Source organism: Nothobranchius furzeri, chromosome 9, assembly GCF_043380555.1.
Source record: "Nothobranchius furzeri strain GRZ-AD chromosome 9, NfurGRZ-RIMD1, whole genome shotgun sequence".
Classification (NCBI taxonomy): Eukaryota; Metazoa; Chordata; class Actinopteri; order Cyprinodontiformes; family Nothobranchiidae; genus Nothobranchius; species Nothobranchius furzeri.
The window spans coordinates 30,748,155-30,767,789 of record NC_091749.1 but is presented as its reverse complement, the minus strand read 5'-3'; the positions used below and the strand labels follow the sequence as shown (position 1 = coordinate 30,767,789).

At 40.5% G+C, this 19,635-nt stretch overlaps 2 protein-coding genes across 3 annotated transcripts in view; one reads left to right on the top strand and one right to left on the bottom strand.

The window, feature by feature from the left end:
- The window catches only part of LOC107382033 (protein NLRC3), a 36,181-nt gene extending 19,058 nt beyond the window's left edge, over positions 1-17,123 (bottom strand). Inside the window, exons 1-6 of the mRNA XM_054732512.2 lie at positions 16,846-17,123; positions 16,646-16,750; positions 16,426-16,533; positions 16,043-16,147; positions 11,694-11,796; positions 1,437-1,653 (exon numbers count right to left, since the gene is read on the bottom strand). Of these exons, the coding sequence (XP_054588487.2) occupies positions 1,437-1,653; positions 11,694-11,796; positions 16,043-16,147; positions 16,426-16,533; positions 16,646-16,750; positions 16,846-16,937 (730 nt within the window). The 5' untranslated portion in view covers positions 16,938-17,123. The remainder of the gene's footprint in view (positions 1-1,436; positions 1,654-11,693; positions 11,797-16,042; positions 16,148-16,425; positions 16,534-16,645; positions 16,751-16,845) is intronic.
- On the top strand, positions 1,680-10,678 carry LOC129153227 (uncharacterized). Of its 2 annotated transcripts, none has more exons than XM_070554752.1 (3): positions 1,680-6,751; positions 6,840-6,868; positions 7,005-10,678. In XM_070554752.1, exon 3 carries the CDS (start codon positions 7,023-7,025, stop codon positions 8,406-8,408), a length of 1,386 nt encoding a protein of 461 aa, XP_070410853.1. In that variant the 5' UTR covers positions 1,680-6,751; positions 6,840-6,868; positions 7,005-7,022; the 3' UTR covers positions 8,409-10,678. The 2 variants fall into 2 exon arrangements, with proteins under 2 accessions (XP_070410853.1, XP_070410854.1); XM_070554753.1 differs by having other exon boundaries at positions 1,680-6,760.
- Positions 17,124-19,635: the final 2,512 nt, after the last annotated feature.

Sequence of the window (19,635 nt, the reverse complement as noted above, 5' to 3'; positions counted from 1 at the left end):
ATAGCGCCTTCTAGAGTCCTGGAACCCCCGCAAGGCGCTTTACAACACAATCAGTCATTCATCTATTCACACACACACATTCACACGCTGGTGGGGATGAGCTACGATGTAGCCACAGCTACCTTGGGGCACACTGACAGAGGTGAGGCTGCCGTATACAGGCGCCACTGGTCCCTCCGACCACCACCAGCAAGCAAGGGGGTTAAGTGTCTTGCCCAAGGACAGAACGACAGCGACAGACTGAGTGGGGCTTGAACCTGCAACCTTCCGATTACGGGGGGAGCACTTAACTCCTGTGCCACCGTCACCCCAGCAATCCTGAAGGAATAATATGCTGGCTAAAAGAAGAAACACAGATCACAGATGTTGAGACAAGGAAGCTCTTAACCATGCACGGAGGGTTCCATCCCATATCCAGAACCCTGAGACTGTACACTAGTTGTAACGAAGGAGAAGGAGGACTAGTCAGTGTGAGAGCCACTGCCCAGAATGAAACATCCAAGATCCATATATATGGATCTTGGATCTGTGTATAAATATATGTGCAAAGAGGCCCCTGAGACAATCCACCACATAACTGCAGGGTGTAAGATGCTGGCAGGGAAAGACGACATGGAACGTTACAACCAAGTGGCTGGCATTGTGTACAGGAACATCTGTGCAGAAAATGGGCTGGAAGCCCCAAGGTCAAAGTGTGAAACACCCCTAAGGTGGTTGAGAATGAGAGAGCCAAGCTCCTGTGGGACTTCCACATCCAAACTGACAAAATGGTGATGGTGAACCAACAACAGAGGACAGCCATTTGGGTTGATGTGGCATTACCAATTGATGGTAACATTAGGAAAAAGGAACACAGGAAACTAGAGGAGTACCAGGGCCTCAAAGAAGAACTTGAGAAGCCTGGAGAGTGAAGACATTGGTGGTGCTCATGGTCATCAGGGCACTTAGGGCAGTAACCTCAAACTGGAGGAGTGGCTAAAGCAGATCCCAGGAACAACATCAGACATCTCAGTCCAGAAAAGTGCAGTTCTAGGAACAGCTAAGATACTGCACAGCACCCTCATGCTCCCAGACCTCTGGTAGAGGACCCAAGCTTGGAAGGATGAGAGAGCACCCGCGGAGGGTGAGATGGGAAAAATCTTTTTCAGTTTTGAATTAAAATAATATTTTAAAAAACTTTGTCATTTTTATTTATTTTTTTTTTATTAAAAGTGCTTGAGTTTACATTTCAATTACAAATAAATGGCTTATGGCTATTTTATTGAGCAATTAAAACATGAAGATTAATTCATTACAAAGCCACTATTTAATTTGATAATTTTTTAAATCAAGTCCCACCCCTAATATAGTCATTTTTCCAGCAGAGACCTTTAAGTAGATATTTTATTAGTGGTTTAATTATGCATACTGAATTGTAGAAAATAAAAATCTCTTACTATTTTGTAGAACCTCAGACAACCATTCTGGCTTTCTTTTACTCAGTAATGTCATAGTGAATTTCCGAAATGCCTCCCTCTTGGTGTTCGATTTCTCTTTTTTGCCATTCAGTTCCTCGTGATCCTCTTGGGGCCTTCCAGAGCCATCTGGACTCAGCATTGTTTTCAGTCTCTCAAATTCCTTTTCTGCCAAGCAGTTAACTTCCTCTTTCAACTCCTGGAAGCACATGAAAATGGATGAAACATATTTGTTTTTGTTTAGTGGTTGTTTGTTTGTTTTAAATCAATGTATTAGTTTCATGCAATATTTTTATGATAATGAATGGATAATTTTTATAGTCTAGATTGGCTTTGTCTGCTTTCGTGGATCAAAGAAAAATGGTAAAGTTAAGGAAAAGTTTATTTAAGAAACAGAAAGTCATGCTTTCCTAAATTTGGATATCCATCCATCCATTTTCATCCACTTATTCATTTGGATATAGCCCCAAAAAATAAACCTGCTCTTGTTAACTTAAAATCATTTTCTTTAAAAAATACTTAGTATTAGGCATGTAATGGTACATATTTACTATTTCATACTGACAGGTGGACTGCTGCAGGTAACCCACTGACTCAATCACTAAATAAACCATCACACCATCTGTTGCTCAACACTATAGCCAAAATATCTCGTTCACTGGTGCTACCATGTTATTTTTGGATTAAGTCTGCATAGTAGAGATAGGGGATGATACGTCTCACACACACAAACATGAACACATAAACATGGTGTTTCTAGCATCACATAACTAATCAGGGCTAAATGTGTTTTTGAAAGAGAAATTCTTTTTTCTTGCAGCAGCAAGGTAAGAACTATAACTGCAATGGCAAATCTGCTAAACAAATCAGCTTAAAAGGTGTTTTACATTTCTTAACATTCTAACAGAGCATAGGGAGCCTAAGTCACGCCCATCTTCTTCCAGTCCCAGAAAGACCGAAAACAATCAATGTTTACGTTTATGTATTTAGCAGACACTTTTGTCCAAAGCGACTTACAAGTGATAATCGCCATGTTGCCCTTGAGGCTAACAACAACAATAAGAACAACAAAAACTAATTTCCAGTCAGTCGTAGGTGGCAGTGAGGCAGCACGATGAATCATGGAGAGGAGGGAGTTGACAGTAGAGAGGTGGACGGGTGCAGGGAAGGTGCTAGTTTAGAAGATGCTCTCTGATGAGCAGGGTTTTCAGGAGTTTCTTGAAAATTGAAAAGGAAGCTCCTGTTCTGTAGTGCTTGGAAGGTCATTCCACATTAGTGGAACAATGCATGAGAAGAGTCTGGATTGTCCTGAGCGTGGTGTAGGCACTGCTAGCCGACGATTCTGTGATGACCGGAGCGGCCGGGCCGAGACGTAAGCCTTTGCAAGAGGATTCAGGTAGATGGGAGCCGTACCATCTCAGACTTTGTAGTGTTAGCAATTTGAATTTGATGCGTGCTGCTAGCAATAGCCAGTGGAGCTCAATGAACAGAGGGGTGACATGTGCTCTTTTTGGCTGATTGAAGACTAGACGCGCTGCTGCGTTCTGGACCATTTGAAGAGGTCTCACAGTACAGCCTGGAAGACTAGTTAGAAGGACATTGCAGTAATTGAGGCGGGAGATGACAGTAGATTGCACCAGGAGCTGGGTGGCATGTTGTGTTAGGTATGGTGTGATATTTCGTATGTTATACAGCGCAAAGCGGCATGAACAAGCAACAGAGGCAACATGATCTTTAAAGGTCAGGTGTTCATCAATCACAACACCCAGATTTTGAACAGCCTTTGAAGGAGCCAGAGATAGGAAGTCATTTTGGATTGAGATATTGTGCTGTATGGATGGTTTTGCTGGGATGACAGGTACTGTAGTTCAGTTTCAAAAAGGTTGAGTTGTAGAAGGTGGGATTTCATCCATTTTGATATGTCAGAGAAGCAGTTTGATATTCGTGCAGAGACAGTGTGGTCATCCGGTGGAAATGACAGATAGACCTGGGTGTCGTCTGCATAGCAGTGGTAGGAGAAGCCATGTGATCAAATGATCTCACCCAGTGAGGTGGTGTATATTGCAAAGAGAAGAGGTCCTAGTACAGAGCCCTGGGGGGCTCCTGTAGAGGTCAGTAGGGCTAAAAACGCTACTTTGTAATTCCGCTTGTTAAATGCCATGGATGTCTCATATGATATCCGAGAAAGTGCTTATTTTCAAACAGGGGGAAATGTTATTTGTGTGAAAATAAGTCCAGGACTAGAAATGCGCTTCACGAAGGTGACGTCATCGAACCAGACACGGAGAAAAACAGAGGGAAAATGGCTGTAAGTTCAACAAATTTCAAATCCGTTCAGGAGGAATAAACCACCATAAATCTGGCCATGTGGTAAGTAGCAGCTACTCTAGGGCAGAGGAGGTTCTGTGGTGAAACGACAACAACTAATATTGGATTGCATGCGTGGCAATGTCTGATTTGTAGTCATGCTAATTACCAACTTTTACAAGCTGAAAAATGTGAAAGTATGTGACTGGTATGGTCGAAACACATGTAACGTGAGGAAATATGGGTTTTTCTGCCACAAAGGTGGTGTTGGACTAAGCTGTGTCAAAGCTGGGTCGCTGAGAACTTTCACCCACAGATTAAGACCTGAACGCCAGCGAGTCTGGGAGGAAACCATAACATCTGCCACCTGCAGCTTCGTGCCAGAAGATGTTGTTCCCACAGAAGATGTTGTTCCCATAAAAGTAGTCATAACATAACAAGTCTTAAAACTTTGTTTCTTGATTTTAATGTTAAAGTAACCATTATCAATTTGCTCATTATAAATGTGTTTTAATCAAATGAACGATTCTTATGCTTTGGGTAATTATAATGGATTAATGAAGCCATTCTTAAATAATGTTGAGGATGTTTGTTGCTGACCTTCACACACACTCAAGCACACAAACATTCACACACACCCACACACATCTGCTCACAGTAAACTCCAAAACACATTTGCTGACGCACACGTTTGCTTTGAGAGGAGAAAGGTTTTTGGTAAGTTTCAGTCTTATGATTTCAGTTCGTGCTTGACAACGAAAGAGAGAGGACGTGTGAACAACCGCTAACGGGGGCACGGAGCCCATTGGCTCAATCCCCCCCGCTCTCTCACTCTGTGTCTGCCAAGCCAGGCAGAATAGCTGAATCGCGACTTCTAACGCAGACTCATTACCGAGTCTTTTGATTTATGAGTGAATTAACTTAAGAAAGCGCATCGACAAAACGCTCTACCATCCACGTGTACCGAGGGCAACTCTGGACAGGTTCCGTTCAACACCTACGTCTCCTGTCAGCCGCCGGTGTCATCTGGATGAACCACAACATCCTCCACGGCCCGGATCCGAAAGAGGGTCCACAAGAGTTCGGTGAGACAGAGCACGGTTTTTAGCGTTTGATGCAGTTCTCTGATAAGACCTAAGTTTATCCAAACCATCACTTCACTCAGACACCTGTTTCTTCCTGAAGCAAAATCAGACTCACACACGCATTCATGTCACGACATTCTCAATCTTCATAAATTCACCAGAAGGTCTATTTGAGCAAGAACAGCATATCAACTGTTAAAGATTGTCCCACAAAGTTGCCAATGTTGATTGTTATTTCCTGTTTGTCAATTTTCAAAATCATTAGTTTAATTTGAAGAATTAAAACTTTTAATTGTCAAACTGGTTTCCTCATTGAACTGAAACACAGACACACAGATATTATTGTCAGTTTATCGATGAAAACAACCTTTGAGTCTTCTTAACAATATAAAATTTGGTTATTGATTTATTAAAAATTAATATTCCGAATTAATACGTAGCATGGTTCCTCTTTCATAAAAGAGCATAAAACCACAACGCTACATTAATGGTGAGCCAAGCCAGTTTCTTCTACATTAATGGCGAGCGTATCCAGACTTCTATATCTGCGATATATCTGATTCCATCATCATCTACAAGCTGATTTTTCGCAATTTTAGCCTTTTCTCTGTGTTTCACTTTGATGTCTTATTTTGAAAAAAAAAAAAACGGAAATTATTCCGCTGAAGTCACTCTTCCGGGAGACGTCCTGGTGGAAACTTGACGGGGGAAGATCTCCGATCTCAAATTGTCCGCAAATTACAGACAGTACTTTGATTTATCCCATCTTCGCCTTCGGAGCGAACGTGTGAGTTGTGCTTTTGACTAAATTCTGCCCATTTTGACGCGCCGCCACGCCTCTAATCTATTCAGGTCGGAAAGCTACATTTCCACTCTGAAACTTGCTAGGTGAGCTACCGTGAGCACCTTAACTTCAATCCTAAAATTAAGACTAAATTCTCCGAATTCTCGGACACCCTTCGTCTCAGTGTGTTGACACTGTGGGCGAGCTATTGTGGAAGATATTTCCATTACATAGGCGACAGCCGAATCTAAACGGAATGCTCGTAGGCACCTACCGTAGCTTAAATTGCTCGGTAAACGCTGTAAGTCGGGTCATGGCCGTAGCGCGTTACTGCATCCAGATTGCGTACGCTTTAAAGTCCGTTAGCAGAGCGGAGCGAGATGCCTGCTTGTTAATCGGGAAAATTTAAGTCTGGTCGCTACAGACGGAAAGCTAGACCTAGCCGGAGAGCTAAGCTAGAGAGCCACAGTTGGACAAAACGGGAACGCGTCCCATTAAGTTGTCAAACCATTTCTGACACAGTAAGTCTGTGTCCTCACAAAACCCGCATTGGCGGTGATTCTTGTAAACACTACGGTGTGTAGAATCTACATTTTGCTACGTTTGTCCGTCTGATACCAACACGGCAGCGTAGGGTTTATTATTTTTTTTATTTTTGTTTTGGACTGCTGTACGGGGCGGCTTTCGCAGCCTCCATCGCTCGGATCCATGACTTTTTCTTCCATCTTGTGAAGTAGTGTGCATTCATTTCTCTATCAACAATTCCTTGTTTTACCCTGTGTCATAAAGTTAAGTTACGCTACGGACAGTCCTTGTTTGTGAGATAAATTGAGGAATTTGCCCGGAGTTTTACGTCGACTCAGAAGGTAAAAACGCGAGTTGCTCTGAACTTGAAGAGGGATGGACGAGACACGACAAAATCTTTCTTGTACTGTTACACCTGGTGTAAGGTTCTCTGTCGTTCTGCTTCCAGAACATGCCAAGACGCAGGAGTCTGTTTACCGGCCGAGCCACGCTGGTCCCTCCGCCCGCCCGAACGGGCCCGCATTAGGCGGGTGCCGCCGGTCGGGCACGGTGGGGACTAGTGGCAGCGGTTCGGTGCCAGCTGCTCGGGGTCGGAGGTGGTTCTGGTCTGCACTTCATGACGTGAATTCAAACAACATGCTGTTTACAGTCATAACGCTTTTTCTTTACTTTTATTTCTTCCAGGGGGTCAAAAACCCACCATCAATATCAAGGTTTGAAATAAACAACACTTTCTCTGCTACTTTTAAGCTGAATAAATCTCTTGAGCCTATGGTTAACCTCTCTGACAAACAGGTGGTGCTTAACCCTGTGGTTCCTGATGCTTTTTCTCTGTCATCCATGTTAAAGGCTGACCATCTCTCCAGCATGGGTGTGAAATCTTCAGGCTGTGATCCACCGCTTCAGTCAGAGGTCTGCTTTACTCGTCAGTCCGCCTCATGCACAAACCGGCTTGTTTATCGGGGCGTGATGGAAACATCAGCCGCCGTGAAACACTTGTGGTCTCCGGACGGAGCAACCTTCCCATTTGCAGGGTTTGTGCCCGGACATCTTGACCTTTATGTGAATGACCTTGTCACTTTTCAGTTTGTGACCTCTGCTAATACGGTGGCCAATTCCTTTCTCCTTTCACAGGGGTGTGACTCTGTCTCTGGCCTCTGTGTTCTATTTCCTGTGATTTCTCTTTCAGGTGACCACGACGGCACAGGAAAACCTGCGGTTTCCAGCAGTCCTGTGGTCAGTGGCGATATTGAAGGAGGCTCGGTGGTTGCTGCGATCACCTCTCTCACGGGCACGGGATGGCCACCCAGCCCGCGAGCAGTAGGTGCGTGCAGTGATGCTCTGCTCGGGGCCCCGCCTGACAAAAGGGGGGTGCCGGGTGGCACTGAGTTTTCCGTTGCGGACTTCAGGCTGTTCGGTGGAACGCCTCCTCCGAGCGGGTGGGTCATTGCAGAATTCGACACTGACCTTCCACCAATTCAGCTGACAACATTGACCTCCGACCCGGAGTTAGGTGCTGCACCTTCTACGGGGCGGAGTTCTAGTCAGTCTGTAACTACTCTGGTTAAACCGGGTTTTTCTGATTCTGTGTGGGCACCTCCATCATTCTTGGGAATAAAGTATTCTTGGCTTCAGTTTTCAGGGCAGAACATGTTCCTTTCGATAGTGTCATGTCTGTATCTGATTCTAAACATGGCTAGGTTTGCTTTGACACCCATGACACAACCATTCTTGGATCACTCCTTTTCAGAACCTCAAAGTCCAACACCTCCAGGTCTTTGGACATCTGAACACCTACTCTTTCAGCACGATCCAGGTGACAATGTGCATCTTCTTGGTAATAGGGCTTTTAAGAGCTTAAGAACTGTTCTTTGTTATGCTTCTCCTGTCTCACAGACACGGCATAAGTTTGAGAAACAAAAGGGGGGTGGGGAGCCTCCTCCTGCTTTGCGAGCATCATTTTCGCATTTCCAGTTCACTACTATTTCTGATCACAACAAAGTCGCCTCCGTAAAGCTGCAACCCAACTTTGAGCAGGTAAAATCAGGTTCTGATCTAACAGTTATACCATCAGCTTCACTCGAGTTCCGGACGGAACCATCAGGTAAATTCAAACAAGTTTCCCTGTGGGTTCGTAACACCAGATACAAACGGTTTGATAACCAAATCACTTATGAGCCTGCTCCCACAGATACGTCCAAACTCGTGTCTCTGTGGGTCCGCAATACCAGATTCAAAACGCTTACTGAATAACTATATTCTGACCAACTCTATACTGACCGGATTCTTTTCCACTAACTGGTGGACCGTTACAAATTCTCTCGTTTGTGGGGTGAATTTTTAACAAATGTGATATCCTTTGAATTTTTTTTCAGGTAACCTGCCTCCAGCCAGGACACCTGCTACTAACTCACATTTTTAGGGATTACTAACCTACTGATTTACATTTTTAGAATTGATTTACATCTCTATCTTTTTATTAGTGCTTTGTGTAGCATGATTATATTTGATTACAAATTTAATTTTATTTTGTTACTATTTCCCTTAAAGGGCCACAAGCCAATTTGCCCTTCATTTTCATGATTATTTCTTTTATATATATGCCTTTACTTAATGCAGCCTGCTGAGTTTCACATATCAGTTAGGATTTACTTTCTTTTATTTGTGTTTTCTCTGCATCACATTTTTACATGACATGTAGAACAGGGTGCAGAACATTTCTTCTTTAGATAATTCACAAAAGGCATCCACATTTTCCCAGAGGTACCCATAGATAGGTTTTGATTGATTTCTTTGATTTGCATCAAATGCTATCTATCGTGTGGGCTGTCTCACTTTGTCTCCTTCTCCGAGCTCGTATGGACTACATCCCATCAGAGGGGTCGTCTTCACCATCCTTCAACTGGTTTCCTGTCGCTTGGGGCTTCGGTCGTGGTTCGAGATGGGTCGAGGTCTGCGCTGGACTACGCCTGAGGAATGCATCACCTGCCCAGCTCCGTGTGACACACGAGCTGCTTATCCTTTGAATACCTTTGCATTATTGCTGATGAAATTAACTGCTATTGAAATAGCTCTGCTTTCAAGTTTTCCTAAGTGGATTACTTTACAATGATTGCAATAGTTTTGGCCTTAATCATCTGATCAGGATATACTCCCTTCTACACGAGACCTGTGGAGATGCTTCATCGTTCCTGCCTTCATCTGGGATGTCTACCTTCACGAGTACATCACGTTATTGAGGTTGTGACGTCAGGTGGCCTCTGCTTGACCACCATGTCGTCACAAAAAGGGGGGAATGTAACGTGAGGAAATATGGGTTTTTCTGCCACAAAGGTGGTGTTGGACTAAGCTGTGTCAAAGCTGGGTCGCTGAGAACTTTCACCCACAGATTAAGACCTGAACGCCAGCGAGTCTGGGAGGAAACCATAACATCTGCCACCTGCAGCTTCGTGCCAGAAGATGTTGTTCCCACAGAAGATGTTGTTCCCATAAAAGTAGTCATAACATAACAAGTCTTAAAACTTTGTTTCTTGATTTTAATGTTAAAGTAACCATTATCAATTTGCTCATTATAAATGTGTTTTAATCAAATGAACGATTCTTATGCTTTGGGTAATTATAATGGATTAATGAAGCCATTCTTAAATAATGTTGAGGATGTTTGTTGCTGACCTTCACACACACTCAAGCACACAAACATTCACACACACCCACACACATCTGCTCACAGTAAACTCCAAAACACATTTGCTGACGCACACGTTTGCTTTTAGAGAAGAAAGGTTTTTGGTAAGTTTCAGTCTTATGATTTCAGTTTGTGCTTGACAACGAAAGAGAGAGGACGTGTGAACAACCGCTAACGGGGGCACGGAGCCCATTGGCTCAATCCCCCCCCCTCTCTCACGCTGTTTCTGCCAAGCCAGGCAGAATAGCTGAATCGCGACTTCTAACGCAGACTCATTACCGAGTCTTTTGATTTCTGAGTGAATTAACTTAAGAAAGCGCATCGACAAAACGCTCTACCATCCACGTGTACCGAGGGCAACTCTGGACCGGTTCCGTTCGACACCTACGTCTCCTGTCAGCCGCCGGTGTCATCTGGATGAACCACAACATCCTCCACGGCCCGGATCCGAAAGAGGGTCCACAAGAGTTCGGTGAGACAGAGCACGGTTTTTAGCGTTTGATGCAGTTCTCTGATAAGACCTAAGTTTATCCAAACCATCACTTCACTCAGACACCTGTTTCTTCCTGAAGCAAAATCAGACTCACACACGCATTCATGTCACGACATTCTCAATCTTCATAAATTCACCAGAAGGTCTATTTGAGCAAGAACAGCATATCAACTGTTAAAGATTGTCCCACAAAGTTGCCAATGTTGATTGTTATTTCCTGTTTGTCAATTTTCAAAATCATTAGTTTAATTTGAAGAATTAAAACTTTTAATTGTCAAACTGGTTTCCTCATTGAACTGAAACACAGACACACAGATATTATCGTCAGTTTATCGATGAAAACAACCTTTGAGTCTTCTTAACAATATAAAATTTGGTTATTGATTTATTAAAAATTAATATTCCGAATTAATACGTAGCATGGTTCCTCTTTCATAAAAGAGCATAAAACCACAACGCTACATTAATGGTGAGCCAAGCCAGTTTCTTCTACACACACATCATTATTTTTCATTTGAACATAAGTACAACATATGTGTGATCCAGAGCATAAGGCAAAATGGATTAGAAAATGGCTCTTTTAGCCAGTTGACTTGCATTCATTTTTCCGTTCTTTCGAGGACCCATGAGCCGACCGGAAAGGGAGGAGACTTAGGCTCCCTTTTCCTATAGTGTAACACCTAAACATTTCATTTGGCAACGTATTCATTCTATTTTGGGAAGACACATTTTTGTATTCAATAAATCAAGCGTTGGCTTCTTGAATTAACAACAGTAATGTGGTTATTTGAAAATATAATAATCTAAAACCTGTAATTCAAGAAAATCACATAAGATATATGTTTAACCTGGTAGGTCTGACCTTCTGTGCTTTCTGTAGTTTGTGTTTTAGTGTGTATTTATTACAAAACACTTCAAAATGGAATTCTGAGTGATTAGCAATGTAACAAATATCTTTAGAAATGGATTTGCTAATGAAAAATATAGCCAATATAAATAACTGAATTTATGACTAATTAACACTAAACTTATTTAACAAATGATAGCTGCCCTGGCTTTCTCACTTTTGTAAAATTAAATATTTTACAGCAGGCTTCTATGCTAAGAAATGTAATGCAGTTATTTAAACTATTTCTCACATGATCAAACCACCAGAGTAAAAGGCGTTCATGTCACCAAACTGGTTCAACAGGCTGATGGAAATTTACAGGAAAACTTAGCGTCACACACACTACTGAAAATGAAGGTTAAATAAAGATCATTCCTATTTATCTTGATGCAAAAGATAAAAGCAGTTCTTAAATTTTATTTGATGGGGTTTTATTGTTACTGAAAATAATTTTCATAACTATTTTCATACCTTAAAAAGAGAATCCAGTTGTTTTTTATACTCTTCATCATCAGCAGCAGGAATCTTCCCTCTTGAACCTGTCTGGTTTTCATGAGTGGAAGTGGGATCTTCCCTGGAACATAAAAATCATTACGGTATAAAGCAAATAACGGTTAGATTTTACTTTACTACAAAATATCCCAGATTTGATTTCCTGTCATGTTTAAAATCCAAGCTGAGCAGGTGAGAGATGTTTTTGTTCTGCTTTCAAACAGTACTTTATTTAGATTTTATAAGCCAATGTATCAAAACTTCTGCCATCTATACTTTAGTAAGCTCCAAAAATATTTCCTCTGGAATAAATTAAATCCTTTGCTGTTACAAAAAACACACCATTAGGCTGTGCTCAGACCCAGAAGGGTTACCAGCTGAAGTCCGTGCTGTGTGTTTACCCGGGTGCTGATATTCTATAAAAGTAGGATCAGACTTGTGTCTGTTTAGGTGAATTTAACTGTTTTATAACTAACATACAGTTTGTTCAGCTTCATCTTTAGATACGGTCAAGTCCTGCTTTTAAGAAAGTTATTCCTTTTTATTGTACTGTAATTCACTCTTTACATGGGCATTGATTAGTCTTCAGATGGTTCACATTGCTGTGGCTCAACTTTTAACAGGAACAAGGAAACGTGAGCACATCACACTGGCTTTAGCTTCTGTTATTGTTGGGTTTTAAAGCTAGAGATCTCAGGTCAAACAACCAAGATCAAAACTAAAAAAAGCAAAAGGGAACAAGAACATGCTTTAGTGGTGGCTGCTTCATGCCTATGGAACAGTTTACTGTCCCACATCAAATCTGCCTGGAAGTTTTTAAAGCCTTTTTTAAAACTCACCTTTGCCCCCTGGCTTTAAAGGTGTAGAGCCAGATAATTTCTGTTTTTTTGGCTTTTATTCTAACCTTGTGATTTTATCTTTTATTATTTTTAAACCTGTCATTGGCTACTTTTGGTCTTATGTCTTTGTCTTTATTCCTGATTGTCTTGTTTTATTGTTATCCTGACCATTGTTGCACAGCACTTTGGTTCAGCCATGTGTGTTGACATTGTTTTTCTTGTGGTGTGTCCAAAGATAATCCCTTTTCAAAAGTGCTGCCTGCCAGGTGCTGCCAGCTTACTGTAAAGGACGCTGAAATGACAGTTTCCAAGAAAGAATGATTATAAATGATAAAAAGAAGCATGTGGTTTTGCAACACATTCTCACACCCGACGCATTGAAAAATGACGCTGGATGACCAAGCGTCTTTTTCGTCGGGAGGCGACGCGCTAGAGTGTCATTTTCCGACTGCTGTGGAAAAACAGAGATTTCACCAAATTCTGACTACCCTCTGCTATTTAACCATCCCCTTACCCCCATCTTACCCTTAACCCTCTTGCGCATGCAAAACTTTGTTTGTAGTTGTAATGTCCATCTCAAACACGGTTAACGAGAAGTTTACAATGACATACAGGGATAAGGTTAGGATTGGGGTGAGGGGAAGGTTAAATAGCAAGAGGTTAGAGGTTTAATGTCAGTGAAATGTACGTTTTACCACGGGCGTCGGAAAATGACATTCTGGCACCGCGTGTCGCCTCCAGACGCGCTGGGGCTCCCAACGTGTCGGAAACAAACATTTGGTCACCCAGCGTCATTTTTGACGCTTCGGGTGTGAGAATGTGTTTTTGTGCCTTTTAAATTGGTCTTTTTTCATGGACACATACTAGTCCTAGGACAGGTCTGGGCAGGTCTGCTTATCTTCTTAACATTCAATAGTTTTAACACTGGATTGGACTTTTTTCCATTTTAAAACTGAACTAAAGTGGTTGCTGGCAGAGCCCCACAATTAGTCTCCATTATTTAACTCAAAGGAGTTATCTTTAGCTATCTGGGTGACACTTTACAATAAGGTACGCAAAATTGTGCTTCGTTACTAGGGAACGACTTAGGGGGTAATGAGTAATGAAGCAGGAAATAATAGGTAGTTAACCAGTAGTTATTGGTGAAAACGCTCATCAGTCTTGTTTCATGGTCTAATATGTAGTTAGCCAGTACTTACTGGTAAACACCCAGCAGACTTATTCAGAGACTAATAGGCAGTTATATATTTGTGCTTTGTTCCTGAACGACTTAAAGGGTACTGAATAATGAAGCAGGGAAGAACAAGTAGTTTTAGAGTGTTTTTACATGTTGATTTCAAAGTTTATAAATGTAAAAGTAAATTTTTTTGTACTTTTCTGATTATTTCAAAAAGTGCCCTAAACATTGATCATTTTGTTAGTGATTGAATTGAGCCAGGTGAAACTGTAACCTGCAGGATTTTGGTCACCCATCTCTGGAAAATTACCACACACAAGATGAAAGAAATGATGTACAAATAAGCTCAATGTATTTATGGTAAATGACCATGTAACAACATATAAGTAATGGTTAAGTATTGAGCAAGTACATATTCGTTCCTCAGTAGGTACTTGGGAGGAGGCTTCACTTTAAGGTAGACAAAAGCAGTAGGTAATGGTTAAGTACCTACTAGGTACACATTTGTTCTTCAGTAGGTACTTGGGAGGAGGTTTCACTTTCCATCATCTCGAAATGGACAGATGCCGACGATGGACGACAAAGTGACAGACGAGTGAAATCAAGATCAAACAGTGATGTTAAATCCTGTGATGTTGCAAATTATCCTCATGCTTCATGAAGTTTACAAAAGAGAGTCCACAGGCACTACATTCATCTGAGATTCGTTCCTTATTGCCTTCATAGATAACCACGTAATAGTCTGAATAAGACTGCTGGGTGTTTACCAGTAAGTATTGGTTAACTACCTATTAAACCCTGAAAAAAGACTGATGAGCATTTTCTCCAGTAACTTACTGGTTAACTACCTATTCTTCCCTGCTTCATTACTCATTACCCCCTAAGTCGTTCCCTAGTAACGAAGCACAATTTTGCGTACCTTATTGTAAAGTGTTACCGATATCTGATCTCACAACCAACTTGTTTTTCAACTAAAACCATCCAAAGTCCAGGCAGGTTTAGAACTGAATTTAAAGCCACAATTTTCCAAACATTTGAGTGTTGTAATTACTTAAATATTTGAGTTATATCTTACATGTCATAATCTGAGTAGCGTCCATGCTTGAAATAAATGGGTGGATTCTTAGATCTTTCAGTCTTCAGGGACAGCAAAGTGGGCCTTCGGGTACCAGGCTCCTGCTCACCTTGCCTTCAAAAATGTAACGGTATGAAATGACTGTTTTCCACCAAAAGTCATTTTCCCCCTCTGACACAGAACTAGTCTGTATGAGATATGGCCTCGAGGTCTCATGCATTTGTTATAAACTGCTTCTTTCCAGCTTAAGAGAAGAATGAAGAATGGACTCTCTCCGTTTAATAAATCAAAGAACTCTATTTTAATAAAGCTAATCAAACAAAGTGTTAGTCAATAAATAAGATGTGACCAATCTGTGAAATAAAAATATTAATTACTTTATTATAATCCTATAGAATATAATGAGTAATATGACTTTAAATGTTTCCACTAGGACTGATCTGATCCAATCAGAATCTGCCAGATCTGATGGAGGCGTGGTTTTGGTGGTGCTTGGTAAATCTGTCAACTTTTCATTCGACCATAAACCAAAACATCTGAAGTATAAAACTATGCCCACGTCATCTTTAACACCAGTTAAAGCTTAGCGTGAAGACATCAACTTCATTTCCCATCAGAACTAATCGCTTCTTCGGATTTGCTGGTTCTGAGCAACATTCCACATCACACCATTCTCTGTCTCATTCACCTTAGTTACACCATACATTTAGTGTTAAAGTTAGTCTAGTTTAATCTGTTTAGTAATAAATCTTTAAACTTTTAAACTTGACTCTCTCTCTTTTGTTTTCTCTGAGTGAATACGAAGCTGTTATCTAATCCCTGCAATAAAAAGTTCCAATCTTCTGGTTAAACAGTACCTACAGATCCATATGGTTGATTTCATATTTCCTATGGAATCCTATGTCTTATGGCTTATTAAATAACATGTAATTTAAAGCATTACAAAAATAAACATTCAATAAGTTTTAGGTTATTAAATAAATCTGAAAACATGTTACAGTTAGAAAACTAATTCTTCAGCAGTTCAACAATCATTGGCTGATGAACGGATTCTCCATTGTTATTGTTAAAATACAGATCTCTCTCTAAGTAATTAAAACAAGCAACTGGTCCTACTGAGTTGTGAACAAAATGTAAACAATCAGAAGTCATATCAGGTTATGAACTGAATTTAAAATCTGGTCTCAATGTGAAACATTTCAGTCTCATGATAACAAATATTTGGGTGAAATCTTACATGTCGTTATCTGAGTAGCTTCCATGCTTGAAACTGATTGGTGGATTCTTAGATCTCAGGGACAGCAAAGTGGGCCTTCGTGTACCTGGCTCCTGACCACCTTGCCTTTAACACATTTTAGGTTAAGGAATAAATTAGAAAACATGTTATTGGATTGTTAATTGGGAAAGTTTATCAGTTTAATAAACTTAAGCTTTAAATTCAATTGCTTGTTTGCTGAAGTTAAGAAACAGACTTTTTGATTTCTCTGTAATCAAAACAACACACTGCTCTTGGCTTCATCCACTTGTTTTCAACATAAACAATCAAAAGTAAATAACAACATGTTGAATTCTTGTTACAAAAATGTATGTTCTATTATCACAAATTGGGTTAAATCTTACCAATGGTCATCTGAGAAGCCTCCCCCGTTGAATCCACTTGGCAGAGTCAGTGAACGTTCAGTCCTTACACCCGTGGGCCCATGGGTGCCTGCCTCCTGCCCACCTTGCCTTCATCATAAACAGTCAACAGATTTCAGGTTCAGAAATGAATTTGAAAACATGTTACAGCTGGAAAGCTTTCAGTCTGCAGTTTAGCAAATATTAGCTTTTGCATTCTCACGTTTGTTGGTGCACGGATTCCCCGTTGCTGATGTTAAAATACAGACTTTTTGTTTTCTCTCTGAGCAGTGTCAAACATCTTGGTGGAGTTTGATTCTCCAAATGGCTAAAACACAAGAGAAAAATCAACAAGTAATTGAATCAATATTTTAAGTTCAGTCCATTTATGATCCAACAAGGAATTCGTTTTTAAAGTCTTACGGTTTATAAACAATCTGGTCTTCTCTAAAACCAGCTGGTGACCTCATGGACACGCCATCTGGTTCAGGTGGAGCTGATGTCTTCCTCATCATTGCTTCTTAGTAATAAATTATACAAACAAAGTTGAAAACAGAGGGAAACTAAGCTGAGAAGCACTCAGTAACAGTTTGTATTTGTGTTTCTCTTGTTCTGATGCGTTAACAGAGTGAGAGGTGAAACATGTCTCCTGTTTACTCATGGCAAGTCATAATCTGTAAAACAGTTTTATAAAGACACCATGAACTGGACAGCCCCATTAAAAGCAGCATGTTGTTTACAATAAACACCGCCATTACAAACAATATTTAGCTCTGGGTTCCTACCTGCAAAGGTTTAATCCAGATCACAAAATGAAAGAATCCTCAGTGTTCCGATAAGTCTGCGTGTGTTTGTCTACCCGTCTTGTCTGACTGGTTATAATGAGCCAAAACATCTCTTGTTATGTGTGTCTTCTTCCTTGTGTGTAATAACAGCTGCACACTGCCACCTATCAAAGATCTAGTCTATCATCACTGTGATGGCCACATCCATTATATTTCTTTGAATTTATTGTTTAGATGACTTAAATGCATTAGTTCTAATTGTAAGTGCGCACATTTAGTTAACTGCTGTATTTTATGCCTGCCATTTGTTCTATTTAAGTTAATTTATGTTTTCTCTTTCTGGTGTTGAGAGGTTCTCTACTTCCTGCTTTCTGAGATGGGAGAGGCAAACAGTGTTGAAGGGGTTCTGTCAGCTAAATACAGGAGGAGCTGATGGGGCCAAACCAATAGCTCCTGGAAGAGGGGACTGAAGGATTTTCTTTAGTTTATTATTTTGTCATTTGTTAATTAATTTAAGTTTGAAGGGAAATAGTTAGGTTTATGGGTTAGGGTGTTTATGTTTATTAACAATCTGACTGTACTGATTTGTGTGTTTAGTTTTAGTTAATAAAAGTTTGTCTAGTAATCCTTATTGTTCATATGGTCTGATCAGCCAGTGTGTATATATAGAGCTCCGGGAGTTGACGTCACTTCTCCCAGCGTGCAACAGTTCAAATTGAAACGGCACCATCTTGGCAGGTAGAAGCTCGCAGCTGGGCTATTTGTTATTGTCAGAAAACTCAATCAAACGGGAAATATGGTAGATTCCTGTTGTGCCCCAGGATGCCAGAACAGACGCGGACGACATAAGAAATGAGCCATCTACAGAATTCCCCAAGATCCGGAATGCCGCAAACGTTGGATCATTGTAATAAAACACACTAGTGGCCGGGCTAAAATGAAACTGTGGGATCCCGAGAGTAAAGGTTTTCGCGTATGCAGCGACCACTTCTTATCAGGTACTTAAACCAACGTTTCCTCAACTGTATATGGTATTTATTTTAAATGCTTTCATTACAATTCTTAGTGGGCTTCCTAAACTTATTTTGGCATGGTTTTTCTTTCTTAATACTCACAGCAACAAGTAAACATCATGTAAAACGTAGCCTTGTGATGTTTTTTTTTACCTCTTTTATGAGCTTGAGCTATTTTTGTGACGATATTTTAAAAACAAAGAAAATTAAAGAGCCTCAATTTTTGGAGATTCCCTGTGTACCTCCACTTATTTGACTTGGTCCCGCACAATCACACATTTTAGATCCTCCTGAGTTTATGCTGCAGCACTAATCACTGACTTAAAGGGATATTCCACCCCTAAGTGAAATGTCTATTTCCGCATTCCCTAGAGTTAAGTAAGTGAGAATAAAGCATTTTGTAATTCTCCTGGTCTGGCAGCAGTCCGTCAGCTTTAGCTTAGCATAAACAATGGCAGTGAATAGCAGAAACTAGCATATTTTGTGCTAAAGTGATTAAAATTACTCAATGATACTAAATACTCCTGGTGAGCTCAATAATCATGTTGACTGCAAATGAAAAGTAAGAAGTAACCCGATGCTGCATGGCGCCTGGATAAAACAGCGGTCCACAGGGCATCTACGTATATAGGTTTGTGACAACACTGGTCATCGAGGAACTCGGGGCATGAACCCCCAAACTGGAGGAGTGGCTAAAGCAGGTCCCAGGAAAAACTTCAGACATCTGAGTCCAGAAAAGTGCAGTTCTAGGAACAGCTGAGATACTGCGCTCTCCAAGCTTCCAGGCCTCTGGTAGAGGATGTGAGCACCTGTGGAGGGTGAGATGAGAATATATATATATATATATATATATATATATATATATATATATATGTATATATATATATATATATATATATATATATGTATATATATATATATATATATATATATATATATATATATATATATATATATATATATATATATATATATATACTGTATATATTTGCATCACCAATACTTAAGTTTCTGTAGATCAGGGATCATAAATAAAATGTGCAAAAGGGCAAAATTATTCTAATCTGAAAGTGCAATAACAAATCTTTAATAAGTCATACTTTAGGAATAATCCCTTTTATGGGCTAACAATATGCTGCTGCAGTCTTATTTGATATGTTTTATTATTCCAAGTTCATATAGAGATCTGCATTTTTCGTGTGTGTGTGTGTGTGTGTGTGTGTGTGTGTGTTCTCACTGCTTCTAAATGCAGGTGTTTGGGTGCGTGGCCAGCTGCTGCTGATCTGTCACCAACTGGCCAGGGAATACAAGCTGCAGGGAGACACTTTCACTTTGCTGGATAATTACTCACTCTGGGTACAACTCATGCTGATAAGCTCTTGTTAAAAATCCTCTGGGGTTCTTTCTAGTTCTTT